Genomic DNA, 13,626 nt, shown 5'->3' with positions numbered 1-13,626 from the left:
TAAAAAAAAAAAAAAAAAGAAAAGAAACGAGTCTAACATCAGCAAAGTATCCATACCATGTAACTACTCCTGGTCCCTAACTTTCTTTATGGATCTGTTCTATTTTTGCCTTTTTGTCCAATTTTTTTTCCCACTGACTTTTTTTTTTTTTTTTTTTTTTTTTTTTTTTTTTTTTTTTTTGCGGATGCTGAGGATGAACCCAGGTTTTGTGTGTGTGCTAGGTTAAGTGCCGCACCACTAAGCTATGTCCTCATCTCTCCAATGGCTTCGGATGGATTCACCACTAGAATTTTATGAAGATTGCTGTACGATCCTCACGTTGAGCAGCTTAACTATCTGCTCTACACAGTGCATGTAACATCTGTTTATTTGGGAAGACTTGCTGTTCTTCATAATGCTGCCAGCCATTCACTGTTTCTGCTGCTAGGACTGATAGTCACTTCCCTCTCCTACCCACCTGGGCTGCTGGAAAGCAGACACTCCCGTATATCAGATCTGTTTATAAAGCACAAGCCACAACCCACACTGAAGGCCCGACAAGAAAAGCTCAGACTCTGCTTAGTGAAGTTTTTATTTCAAGTTTCTCAGATGTATTCTAATCTCAGTGATGGGTTAGTTACAACTTCTCTTCAGGAAGTCAGTACTAGGGCTAGGATGCAGCCAGCCTGGCAGTGCCTGCCTGCCTACAACACAAAGGGCCCTGAGTTTGATCCCTGTAACCACGTAAGACTGGGTGTGAAGGCACATGTCAGCAATCCCAGGCTTAGGCGGTAGAGGCAAAAACACGTGTTCATAGTCACCTTCAACTACACAGCAAATTCAAACCCAGTCTAGGCCTCATAAGATTCTGCTTCAAAATAAATAGATAGATAAATGAAGTCAGCACCAACCTTGCTGATAGCAGCTACTGAGCTACTTTCTAGGTACTGCTGTAAGAAGCAGTTCATACGTCCTAATGATTAATAACTTCTAAAACAGTTCTAAAAATTCCAAGCAGTATCAATTACCCTGCATATACTTTGATTTAGTCCAGCTAGCCTCCCGCCTCTACCTTCTAAGTGCTGGTATTACACCCATATATACTGAGTATGACTTCTCATTTTAAATTAAGAAATCCTCCCAACTAGACAGCAGATTATGTGTATAGGTTTTGTCTGTATGTGTTTGTGCATCAAATGTACGAAGTTCCTTCAGAGGCAAATGAGGGTTGTCAGATCCTTGGGAGAGCAGCCAGCACTCTTAAATGCTAAGGCATTTTTTTTTCTAATCTCAGTATGTTTCTGTTTTTTAATGATAGAACTAAAAACAAAACTACTAACCCTACTTTTTTGGGAAATCTCAACAAGTCAAACTTGGAAAGGAAGAAAGTCCAAAAGATCACGCAAGCAGCACAATTCCAGTAACATTAAAATTAAGCTCAAGAATGAAAAAATAAAGCTAAAGTACAGTCAGTAAATGTTGGCCTGTTGGTAATTACAAATTAATTGTCTGTCTGTCTGTCTGTCTTTTTTCCTTCCTTTCCTTTTTGGAAACAGGATCTAAATCCCTGGCTAGCCTGGAACTACGTGGAACAGATTGGCCTGAACTCACAGAGACCCTGCCTCTGCCTCTGCCTCCCAAGGCAGCTGAGTCTCATTTTTAAGGAGTCTGACTTTACCTTTTCCCCTCAGAGCTATGGATGTGATTGTCCAGCACTACAGAACGGTGGTTTGCTGCCTGGTCCCTTGTCCTGCTGACCCAATCACCTATAGCAGCAGACCAACCACAGGAAATCCCACGGAAGGAAGAGCCCACAGGATCCTGAAATTGTTCCTTCAGAAAAACACGCAACAAATTCTACTGCCAACCCACGAGGTGTTGGCCACCATTTAATGAGTATTTCCCTAGGATAAAATTGTGGCGCCATTTAGATTGGTAGCAGAAAACACGTAGAAGGGAGTGTGTACTTAGTACCTGCTGCTGGTAGGTAGTAAGGCTGTACTGTTTTGGCAAACAGGCTTAAACTGCACAGTTCAATACCTATGTAAGCTGAGTGGCACCTCCTCTATAGTGTGTGATGTCCCAGAACAGTTGCTGTCAACACGCCACACACAGAAGAACCCAGGGCTGTGGCTGCTACTCAAGAGGCCTCAGAAACGCTTAACTTTCCTCTCACCTGGCTTACTAACACATTCAGAACTTCTGAAAACCCTCTTTAAAAAAATACAAAAGGGGGAACTTGAGAAACTCAAAGAAAAACTGCTGTTACAAACACAGGCCTGAGGCTGCCAGCAGGACCCAGCTGCTAATCAGGCCAACATCTCCAAACTGTGCATAGAACCTTCTTTCAAAGGCCACAGAAAGTCCAGGTACACACTTTAATCCCAAAACTTGGGAGGCCAAGGTAGGTGGATCTCTGTGAGTTCTAGATCAGTCAGAGATACATAGTGTCTCAAAACAGTAACAAAAAAGGGCCTAAGTCTAGAACTACAAAACTCAGCCCTATGAATACCCAGGTGCCTATGGAAACTATATAGTGAGGGCTGATGAGTCCAGGCAGCATCAGCAAGGAAGGTCTTTATGTTTTAATGAAAGACTTGCTAGAAGCTTACACATTCATGTCATGTTCCCAACAAATGGAACTAAAATTGAGCTGGGGAGATGGCTCAGTTTATAGATTGCCTTCCTTGCAAACGTGAGGACCTGAGTTTGGCTCCTACCACTCATGGAATAGTCGGGCACAGTGTCTATAATTTCAGTGTTGGGAGTAGTAGTCTCAATGGAGGATTGCTGGGGCTTGCTGGTCAGCCAGTCTACTCCAGGTTCAGTGAGTGAACCTCATCTCAAGAAATGAGGTAGATGGCCCTCAGTGTTAGAACAGCTAAGAGTATCGAAGGCGACCCAAGTTCAGTTCCCAGAACCATGGAATAGCCCAGGTCCAGGGGATCTGGCGCCCTGTGTCCATAGGCACCTGTACACCTGCACTCCCGTGTACAGACCCACATGCATATACATAATTTAAAGTAAAAATGAGCATGGTGGTACATGCCTTCAATTCTATCAGTAGGAGTGCAGAGCCAGGCAGATCTCTGTAAATGCCAGGGCAGCCTGGGCTATACACTGAGACTGTCTCTTCCACCAAAGCTCCTCTTTCTAGCATTTTGTTTATGTGTTCATGTGATACTTAGCTGAGGATTACCTTGAGTTTCTGATCCTCTTGCCTCCAACTCCTGAGTACTAGTTGGTTTGTTTTTTTTTTTTTTGTTTCTTCGAGACAGGGTTTCTCTGTATAGCCCTGGCTGTCCTGGAACTCACTCTGTAGACCAGGCTGGCCTCGAACTCAGAAATCTGCCTACCTCTGCCCGGTGAGTACTAGTATTTATAGGTAAACAACCAGGTCAGGTTTATAAAGTGGTGGGGACTAAACCCAGGGCTTCATGCAGCTAGACCAGCTCTCTACCAACTAATTTAGATCCCTAGCCCCAGCATTACTTTACTTATTATTTATGTGCATGTGTAGCTGAGTGCTCAGGGACCCCTGGGAGCCAGCAGGATAGCAACTGTGAGCTGCCCAACACAGAAGAGGGAACTCAAGTCAGGTCCTCTAAAAGAGCAGCAATGCTGGGCTGGAGAGAAGCTTCAGCAGTTGAGAATACTTGCTGCTCTGCAGAGGACCTAGGTCTGTTCCCAGCATCCTCATGGCAGTTCATACAGTGGTTCCAACACCTTCTTCAGACCTCCATGGGCACCAGGCATGCACATGGTGTACACATATACACACAGGCAAAACACACACATACACAATTTAAAAATCTTAATCTTTTCTCATTAATGGTTTTAGTCAAGAGCAAAACCACAGTGATTTAGAAAACCCAGATTTATTTGTTAACTATTACAAAGACAAAATGTCACTAAGAGTGCTTTGCAGACTTCATTTCAGATTATTTATTCTGTGACAGAAAGCTAATGTTAAGAGGGTGGACAGTCAAGGACCTAAGCTAGGAGAACATAACAGAGCTGATGATAAATGAGGAGGAACAGAAGCTAGCATACAAGTATTGTGTCATGGCGAGATGTGGCTGATCCCCAAGTAGAGGACCCATGCCTTTGTGGAAAATGCTGAAGGCTGCTCCCTCTGAGGCTTTTGCTTTTTATCTCAGGGATCAGAGAGTTCTCCTAAGTCCCAGAGACATCTATGCTGCAGCACCTCACTTTTGCCCAGTGTGAGCTCTGTGCATTTCATCACACAGGCCTTGCAGCTGACAGACTGCACACAGCAAAGGCGGGAATTAGCGGCCTCCTCAGAAAGTACCTAGACACAGGAAGCTTGGGGGTAATGAAAACTACAAATACCCGTTCAGTTAATTCACCTTTGTTAAGAGAGGTCATAGTCTCTTCTGCTGGCGACAGCTTGCTGTCTCATTATAGTCTGTCTTGAGAAATGAGTTTTGGAGAAGAAAAAAAGCCTTTCACCAGCCCCATTCTGGAGTGAAGAGGCACCAAGTTCTTGCCTACAGTTATGAGCAGAATCTGAAAGACAAAAGGTTCACGGTTATTATTACTAATAGTCACTATTTAGTAAAGCCTTGTAGGGTTCCAGACTTGTATCTCAGGCCCTGTAATATCACTGACAAGTAACTATGTTTCTGTCTTACAGATGAGGAATCTGAGAAACTGTTAAAGTTATGTATATGCAATCTCTGGAGGAGCACAGGTAGCGTGTGCGCACATGCACGGTGGAGCTGTGAGTCTATGATCCGTGTGCACTCTTCTGTACCCTATCTCACCCACCCAGAGGTTTGAAATTAGTAATGGTTACATGAACACTCTAGACTTCCTTCACGCTTTAAAAGCACATAAAATCTTAAATGATCAAAAATTACACTGTTTAGAAATCAGTTAAAATTTATGAGTACAGTATTTTTTTTTCCCTCACTGAGCAGAGAGAATAAAATGAGCAGAAAACAAATCAGAAGCAATTTACGGTTATATCACCACTACAGAGGATCCAAGAATCTCTGCACAGGATTGCAGGAGCATCCCACTGTATGAACATTAGTGATGTGCCAGGTGAGTCTCTCATGCTAGCTGCAACAGAATGATTCTCTCTCAATGATTCTCTCATTGTCAGAGAAATGTAGAAAAGCCAGATTAAGGAAAAAATTGCCATCCAGGCCAATAACACACTTACAAATGACAGCCACTGCCCCCTTCCCTCCAAAAGCAGCTTCTACTAATGTGAAGATAAGTAACAGAGGTGACAAGTCTGGGAGTAGGTGGTTCTCCATGACGTGGAAAGATGAAGTTCTCGACATCTGGGACTGTGAGAGCTGAAAACTAACTGGGTACCAGGAAAGCTAGCCAGTGATGTTAGCAGCAGAGACTCTGCTGACCACAGACTACACAAAAGCAGCAAAGGTACAAGGAAGAGATATAAGTCACAGAATCACAGAACTTCTCTAAGGTTATTTATTTTTTTGATAGCCACATTAGAAGAAAACAAGAGACCCAATGTTATCATCCATAGTTAGTTTTACAATTGCAGTAATTTGGAAACACTGAAATTAAAAAATATAAATATATATTTATTTTATGTGTATGGGTATTTTGCCTGCATGTATGTGTATCATGTGCATGTAGTACCTGTGGAGGCCAGAAGAGGGTGTCATATCCTTCTGGAACTAAAGAGATGTTTGTAGGACAAAACCCATGTAATTTCCAGTAACCAGAGATAGGCAACATTTTTTAAAACTGCTACCTTTATAGAATTCCCTTGAATTATGAATTTTTTAAATCAATCATTTCAGGGATCTTCATGTTGCAACAAGAGAGAATAAGCTACTCACCGTGTAATAGCATAAATCATCTTCAGTGATCAACATCTGCATCCTCAAACTGTCCGGCAACAGTTGGTGTGGTTTCTACCTCCATGCCATCTGAACATAAAGGGATTGTATTTCAGATAGGTAGATTCAAGAAGGTCTGAGCATGGTGGAGCCTGCCTTTAGTCCCAGCACTTGGGAGGCAGTCAAGCAGAATTCTGTGAGTTTGAGGCCAGCCTAGTCTGTGTAATAATTTCCAAGCTACATGTGAGACCCAATCGAAAAAATAAGATAAAAATAATAACTACATTTTAAAATTTGGGCATTTTGTTGTTTTTGAAACAGGATCTGACATAGTATACACTGCCCTCCGTTCCTGACCTCAGTCCTGCTGTGCTAGGTTCCCTAACACCTCCAATTCTACTCTTTCTAGTTGGAAAACTAAATCACCTGAAAAAAACTGCAGGGAAATGCTGCCCGTGGGCTGAGGTCAAGTCAAAGCCAGTCTATACACCTGACTTAGCAAACTCACAACAGGAACATACACACATGCACACAAACCCTAGGTAGAAGTCAATTTATGCCTTTTCTCCCTTCTTTTTCTTTTAAAAAAATTTTGGAATGTTTTGCTATGTAGCCTAGGCTGGTTCAAAGTCATGGTGTAGTCCAGGCTCACCTCCAGGTGCTAGGACCACAAATGCATACCACCATGTCTGGCTAGCAGGAATTTTTTTTTTGTTTGTTTTGTTTTTTTGTTTTTTTTGGTTTTTCAAGACAGGGTTTCTCTCTGTAGCCCCGGCTGTCCTGGTACTCACTCTGTAGATCAGGCTGGCCTCGAACTCGGAAATCCGCCTGCCTCTGCCTCCCAAGTGCTAGGACTAAAGGCGTGTGGCACCACCGCCCAGCTAGGAATTTTTTTTTTAAAAGATTTTTTTAATTTATTTTAATGAATACACTGTAGCTGTCTTCAGACACACCAGAAGAGAGCATCAGATCCCATTACAGATGGTTGTAAGCCACCATGTGGTTGCTGGGAATTGAACTCAGGACCTCTGGAAGAGCCATCTCTCCAGTCCCCAGGAATTTTCAAATGCACTAAGCACCAACTGTTTATTCTTCACAGAACTGTGTGACATATTTACTGTTAGACATTATTTAAAGATATTTTGTAATACATCCAAAAAGCCTAAGCCAGAGTAGGGGGAAAAAAATAGTAGCAAATTTTATCTTCCTATTATCATCATCTCACTAAAACAGTGTGGGATGAAGGCTGAAGATATATAGCTCAGCAGTTAAGATTAAGAGCACTGGCTACTTTTCATAGCACCCACATGGCAGATTGCAACTGTCTACAATATCAATTCCACGGGTTTGATACCCTCTTCTGGTTTCCAAGGGCACCAATCATGCCAATGGAGCACAGATATCCATGCAGGCAAACACCCATACACACAGAATACAATTCTTAAAAAAGATGTGAGAGAGGACAGAAAAACAAGTGCTCCAGAAAGAAACATCTACAGTTGTTTTCTTTCCTTTCTCACTCCGGAGCCTCTCCCAACTCTTCACCTGCCACAAGCCTCTGCCCAGAGCCCCTGGACATGTGAACAAGGCATGCTAGGATAGGGTAATTACTTGAGTTTACTGGTCTGTGTCTAGCATGGGCAATACAGTAAGATACAATTCCTGCCCCACATCCCCATCCTTGCCAATATCCCAGAACTCCAAGAACCCAGGTCAATATGCTGTATGCCTGGAGACACCGATCACAGCATCATAAGAGAAGTGAAAGTGGACCAATAGAAGGCACACTAAAGCCACTTCAAGAATGTCCTATAGTCATTAAAAACAAAAGTGTCACCAAGTTACCAGAGCATAAAATACTAATGTATGTTAGACACATAAAATGCAAGAGGTGCTTATGACAGTGGCAGGCATATTATTTTTATATAAGGGTTCATTCAATCCTCTTGCCACTTATCAGCTGTTAGACCTCAAGCAATCTTACCTTTCTTGCTTTAGCTGTCTAATAATGTAAAATGCGATCATAAACTAACCCAACAGAGCTCTAAAAAGAATTAACTGAGCACAAGTAAGAAGGGATGGCACACACTTTTAATCCCAGTAGTAGGAAGGCAGAGGCAAGTGGGTCTCTGAGTTCAAGACCAGCTGGTCTATTTTAAGAGTTCCAGGACAGCCAGAAGTTACACAGAGAAATCCTGTCTCTAAAAGAAACCACCCCACCCCCACCCCAAAAGAGTAAATATATAGAGATGTGCTTTAAATCCAGGTGTGGTACATAATCAGCTCGGGGTTAGAAAGCACAGGACTGCCACATGAGGTGAACAATGTCACTCCTTCAGAGCCAAAGCTGTATAAGGGAGTGTGGAGTAATGACTCTGCAGTCTTCTGGCTTCCAAGAGAAAACTCGGCTACTTTAAGATCTCCCAATCTGAAGAGAAAGAACACTCACCTTCATAACTTCTTACTGAATCTTCTGTCCGGACGCCTGCCATATTATACTGGCTGCTCACAGACTGAGAAAGCATCCCTTCTAATCTCTCCAACGTGGCTTGTCCTTCTGCTGTTAAGTGGGACAGTCCTTCTTCATAGGTATAAAATGTGGGGATGTCCCCCTGTCCTTGTTCTAAACAAACAGAATGCTTTTAAACTATTTTATACAACAGTTGGAAAAAAAGAAAATGGATAATAAATAATGCATTTGCTGGAGATGAATAGGCTTCCAAGGACTTCTAATATTTATTGATAGGGTCATTCATTATTAAGAGTTCCAAAAAGAAAAGAAAAAATGTCCCTATCCACTAGAATGAGAAAACATTTAAAAGATAATAAACTAGAAAATAGTAGTTCCCAGAGAATGGACTTATCTAGGGATCAGAAGAAAATAAGGCATTTCTCAAATCAATGACTCCTTTATTATTCCAAGGTGGGAATTTTACAAGTGAACACAAAATTTGATACTGAAAGAATTTTTAATGAACATATGCTTTTTTTTAAAAAAAAAAAAAATCGGAAAATCTAAAAGAAAAAAATATATATATAAAGGATAAAAACATAAAACCACTTTACAAATCTCTAAGAAATGAGAACATATTTGTGTATATGAAGAATAATCCCAGAAATGGGTAGTCTTAAGGCTAGGAACTAGATTCATATGTAGGAAAGAACTTTAGATACCCAGATTAGTGCAAAAGGAACCATTTGTGCCTGAGGCTGCAGCCTATCAGGCAAGTGAGTGCATCCTGGTCTGGGGAGGCAAGGGGAAATAGCTGTAGATAAATGAAGTATAGTTCTAGGGAAAAGGAAATTAAAGTTGGAGAGCAAGAGGACTCCAGAGAGTTCCAGTGCTTCGGACTCAGTGCTTCAGAGCATTTGCTGTTTGTGCAGGGGACTGGAGTTTAGTTCCCAGCACCCAGCTAGCAGTTCACACTGTAATTCTAGTTCAGGGGGTTCTAAAACCCTTTTCTGGCCTCTGAGGGCACCAGGTATAATGTTGTGTACATATATAAATCCAGGAAAAACACTCATACATGTAAAATAAACAAATTAAATATAACTTTAAAGAGGTATATATGAACAGAGCTCTCAGTGGGGATGGTGGGCGCAGCCAGCTCAGCCTGAGGTATGCTCCTAACCACCCACTTTCTAGCGATCCTTTTCTTTCCTACTTGTTTCTATTATCCAACCCCACCCCTAATATCTTGTTGTTTGAGCTTGGGAAATCCATTCCTTTTCCAAATTTGGCTGCTGAAAGGGCCTAGGCACAAGTATGCTAATGAATCATTCCCTTTATTTATTGCCATCTTACATCTCTACTTTATAGAGATACAAAAAAAAAGGGTAAAATCTTATGCCCTTAGCACAGCTACATGCTTAAAATGAAACAGTAAAGCAAACGTGAGACCCAAGTCACTGACCGTGTGCTTCCACATCATACTCCTCTCCATCATAGTCGTCTGAGTCTTCATCCTCAGGGTCTGGATGCAAGGCCTGGCACTCACACATTGCTGTGAACATCGCCTCCACTGAAAGACATTACACTATAACTAATACTTTTTCCAGTGCACTATAATTTTAGAATAAATATAACCACTGTTACAAATCAATTTAAAAACAGACAAAAGGTTTACTAGGATAACTCTATTCATAAAATCTGCAAAATTCAAATAGAAATTGACCATGAAAAGTACTTGAGACAATAAACAAGCCACAAAGTAAGAGTTTAAGACATTATGAGATCAGCAGGGCAGTGGTGTCGAACGCTTTTAATCCTAGCACTTGGGAGGCAGATTTCTGATTTCGAGGGCCAGCCTGGTCTACAGAGTGAGTTCCAGGACAGCCAGGGCTACACAGAGAAACCCTGTCTTGAAAAGCCAAAAAAAAAAAAAAAAAAGACATTATGAGATCTTTTCACCAGTAGTTGGATTTAAGAAAAAAGGCCAAGCTGGGTGATGTGGCTCAGGCCTTTGATACCTGCATTCATAAGGCAGAAACAAACAGATTTCTTTGAGTTTAAGGCCTGGTCTACATAGTTCCAGAACAGTTGGGACTATATAGAGAGACCCTGTTGGGGGCGGGGCGGGGCAGGGCAGGGCAGGAAAGAGCAGAACCAAGAGAAAAGGAAAAAAAGGTCAGAGTTGTTGGTCACACTGCTAATTAGGATAAAGCCTCTGTCACTTGACATACTTTGGAGCAGTCTCCACATTTTCAACTCTGAAAGTGCTTCCAGCAGTTGACACTGAGTCAGCAACATCAACCAGTAAGACTAACCAGAATTCTCCTCACACAAAATGCACCAGGTACCACACTGTTCACAATATTCTTTCTTTATTCACAACCTGTGACAGTAGTTAAACTAAGTACCTGCTCAAAGACTTTAAGGAGGCTGTACTGAGGATAAAGTAATAGAATGGAGGTAACGGTAATGAAGGTGAGAAGTGTGTGCCAATAGGAGAGGGGAACATACAGAGAAAAGATCAGTCTCACAACACTCACATGCTGACTTATCACTGGGCACAAATCTAAATTCAGAAATGGGTTCAACATCATCGTCTTCCTCATCTTCATCAGAGAGAGGTTCTTTTGATTCTTCTATAAGAGAAATAAAAGTAACCTTTTTAGACATTAAAAGTTTTTTTTTTTTTTAAAGACTTTACTTATGTATGCCTGTGTAAGCTTCTATGTACAGAATACAAGCAGGAACCAGAAGAGGACATTAAGTCCCCTGGAGCTAGAGTTAGAAGCACCATGAATCATCTAACATAGGTCCTGGAAACCTAACTCTGGTCGTCTGAAAGAGCAGCAGGTATTCTTAACTACTGGTCTGTCTCTCCAGTCTCAAGGAATTAAAAACTTCTAAATAAAAAAGGTGTTTATTTCACATTTTAAAGATACTGAAGTTAGATCCTGGTTGTATGTACCTGAAATACTTGTTGTCCTTGAGAAGAAGCAAATATATACAAAATACATACACACACACACACACATATATATATGTATATGTATATATATATATATATACACATATATATATACATACGCACACACACACAAATATATACACAAAAAATATAATAAACATGCTAGGAAATTTACTGGCATATCTAAATATTGCAATTCAATTTTTATTGACGGTCATTTCAGAGCTGGAAAAGGTGCTCAGCAGGAACACACTTGTAACACGCTGAGCACAGCACTAATAGCAGTGAGACTATTTCAGACAAATGAATAGTTTGTAGATAAAACAAAATGTTCAAGAATAGGGGCTGAAAATAATAGCTTTAGTAGTAGTCATTTTGCACAGGAACTCCTGGGTTCGAGTCCTTGCACTGGAAAACTGAGTATGTAAATGTATCAACACAGATACATTTAAAAAATGAACTAGATGAAAAAGCTAATTGCAGGATATATAGTATCATTTACATTCAAATTTTAAACATAAAACCATTACATCAGTTGGAGGCATATACATACTCAGTAAAGGTCAAAAGCATATATAAAAAGGCTAGAGAACTGGCTCAGTGGTTAGAGCACTTATTACTCTAGATAAGAACCCAGATTCAATTCCTAACACTCATGCAGTAGCTTATAATTGTCTGTAACTCCAGTGCCAGGAGATTTACCCCCTTTTTTCTGACCTTGACAGGCACCAGGCATACATGTGATGCAGGCAAACACTCACATACATAAAATAATAAAAAAGCCAAACCAAAGCATATACAGGAAGGACACACACTACCTTTAAAATATTGTTTGGGTCAGAGAGTAGAGGATGAAATGAGATCCACACAAAACAGCTTTCTAATTGGGCATAGTGGCACACATCTTTAATTTCCCAAGGGGGGCTGAGGCAGGTAGATCTTTGAGTTTAAGATCAGTGTAATCTATATAGTGAGTGCCAGGATAGAGAGAGACAACCCACTACACACACACAAAGGGCAGCATTTAACAATATTCAGTTAATTTCTCCCTCTTAAAAACTTATAGTATCTGGGAAAAGCGATAGAATTTACATTGAATACTAAATAGAAAACAGTATTTTCGGAGCTGGTGAGATGGCTCAGCGGGTAAGAGCACCGACTGCTCTTCCGAAGGTCCAGAATTCAAATCCCAGCAACCACATGGTGGCTCACAACCATCTGTAATGAGATCTGATACCCTCTTCTGGTGCGTCTGAAGATAGCTACAGTGTACTTATTCAAAATATTAAATAAATCTTTAAAAAAAAAAAACAGTATTTTCTATGTTTGAATCACTTCACAATAAAAAAAAAAATAGACCAATAAAACTAACACCACAAAACGAACATGTTGCTGAGATTATCAATCTTAAAATACAAATTAAGGGCTGGTGAGGTGGTTCAGCAGGTAAAGCACTTGCTGCATACACCCAACACCACTGTTTGATCCCCAGAGCCCATTTAAAGGCAGAAAGAACCAAATCCACATGTATACACACATACTGCACACACTAATAAAAAAACACAAACCAGGCTAGATAAGATATATCTGAACGGATGGGCTGGGGATGCAACAGTGGTAGAGTGCTTGCCAAACATGTTCACAGCCCTGGATTCAGTCTTTAGCTACGGCAAAGAAGAAAAAAGTAAAATTTTACATTGAAAGGTAGCATTAAAGAAAAAACTTTAACCAACCATGCAGATGAAGAAAAAAATAGAGTAACACTTGTTAATGTAGTAAATCTAGTTGCAGGGGTATGTCAGTCTTCACTGTAACAACATGCTGAGCAATCAACACAAAGGAAAACAAACTGATTTGGCTCCTGGTGTCAGAGGGTGACAGAGGCAGCTGGCTCCACTGTTGGGGAACTGAGTCATGGTGGAAGGGTGAGAGGAAGGAGCACTGCTTCCTTCAGCAACCATGAAGCAGGGCTTAGGGAAGGAAGAGAGGGAGAGGCTGAGAGCAAGGGGAGAGAAAGCAGGAATGCCCACACTGGCAAGCTGACACCTCTTGTTCCCTCTGGGCACTGGCTATAGATGGCGCTCTCCTCCTTTGGGGCTTCCTCCCCTCAACTCCCTGAGTTAACTGCCTCTGGAAGCCCCCAAAAATATACAGAAGTACACTTTACTTTGGGGGCTCTCCATCCAGTAAGGCTGACAAGTTAACAAGGGACATCCACTAATGCAGTACTTATTTAATACAAGGTCAGTGTAGAAGATAGACAGGCAAAAGAAAAACTGTGGCCACTGATAATAACTTTAAGTAACAAATTTCATAGTTCATTTTCTGTGCTGTTTCCAATGGCACGTTGTCTAATATATGATCTTTAGTTATCAAGCAGAATA

At 41.1% G+C, this 13,626-nt stretch overlaps 1 protein-coding gene across 1 annotated transcript in view; it reads right to left on the bottom strand.

The window, feature by feature from the left end:
* Nucleotides 1-3,841: 3,841 nt before the first annotated feature.
* Nucleotides 3,842-13,626, bottom strand: part of Clns1a (chloride nucleotide-sensitive channel 1A) — a 22,223-nt gene continuing 12,438 nt past the window's right edge. Inside the window, exons 3-7 of the mRNA XM_031387429.1 lie at nucleotides 10,818-10,913; nucleotides 9,740-9,847; nucleotides 8,275-8,448; nucleotides 5,826-5,915; nucleotides 3,842-4,509 (exon numbers count right to left, since the gene is read on the bottom strand). Coding sequence (XP_031243289.1) covers nucleotides 5,848-5,915; nucleotides 8,275-8,448; nucleotides 9,740-9,847; nucleotides 10,818-10,913 — 446 coding nt within the window. The 3' untranslated portion in view covers nucleotides 3,842-4,509; nucleotides 5,826-5,847. The remainder of the gene's footprint in view (nucleotides 4,510-5,825; nucleotides 5,916-8,274; nucleotides 8,449-9,739; nucleotides 9,848-10,817; nucleotides 10,914-13,626) is intronic.

The sequence above is a fragment of the Mastomys coucha genome, unplaced genomic scaffold (genome assembly GCF_008632895.1).
Source record: "Mastomys coucha isolate ucsf_1 unplaced genomic scaffold, UCSF_Mcou_1 pScaffold21, whole genome shotgun sequence".
NCBI classification, from domain to species: domain Eukaryota; kingdom Metazoa; phylum Chordata; class Mammalia; order Rodentia; family Muridae; genus Mastomys; species Mastomys coucha.
The sequence above is the reverse complement of the archived record's forward strand: the minus strand, read 5'-3'. Positions and strand labels throughout refer to the sequence as shown.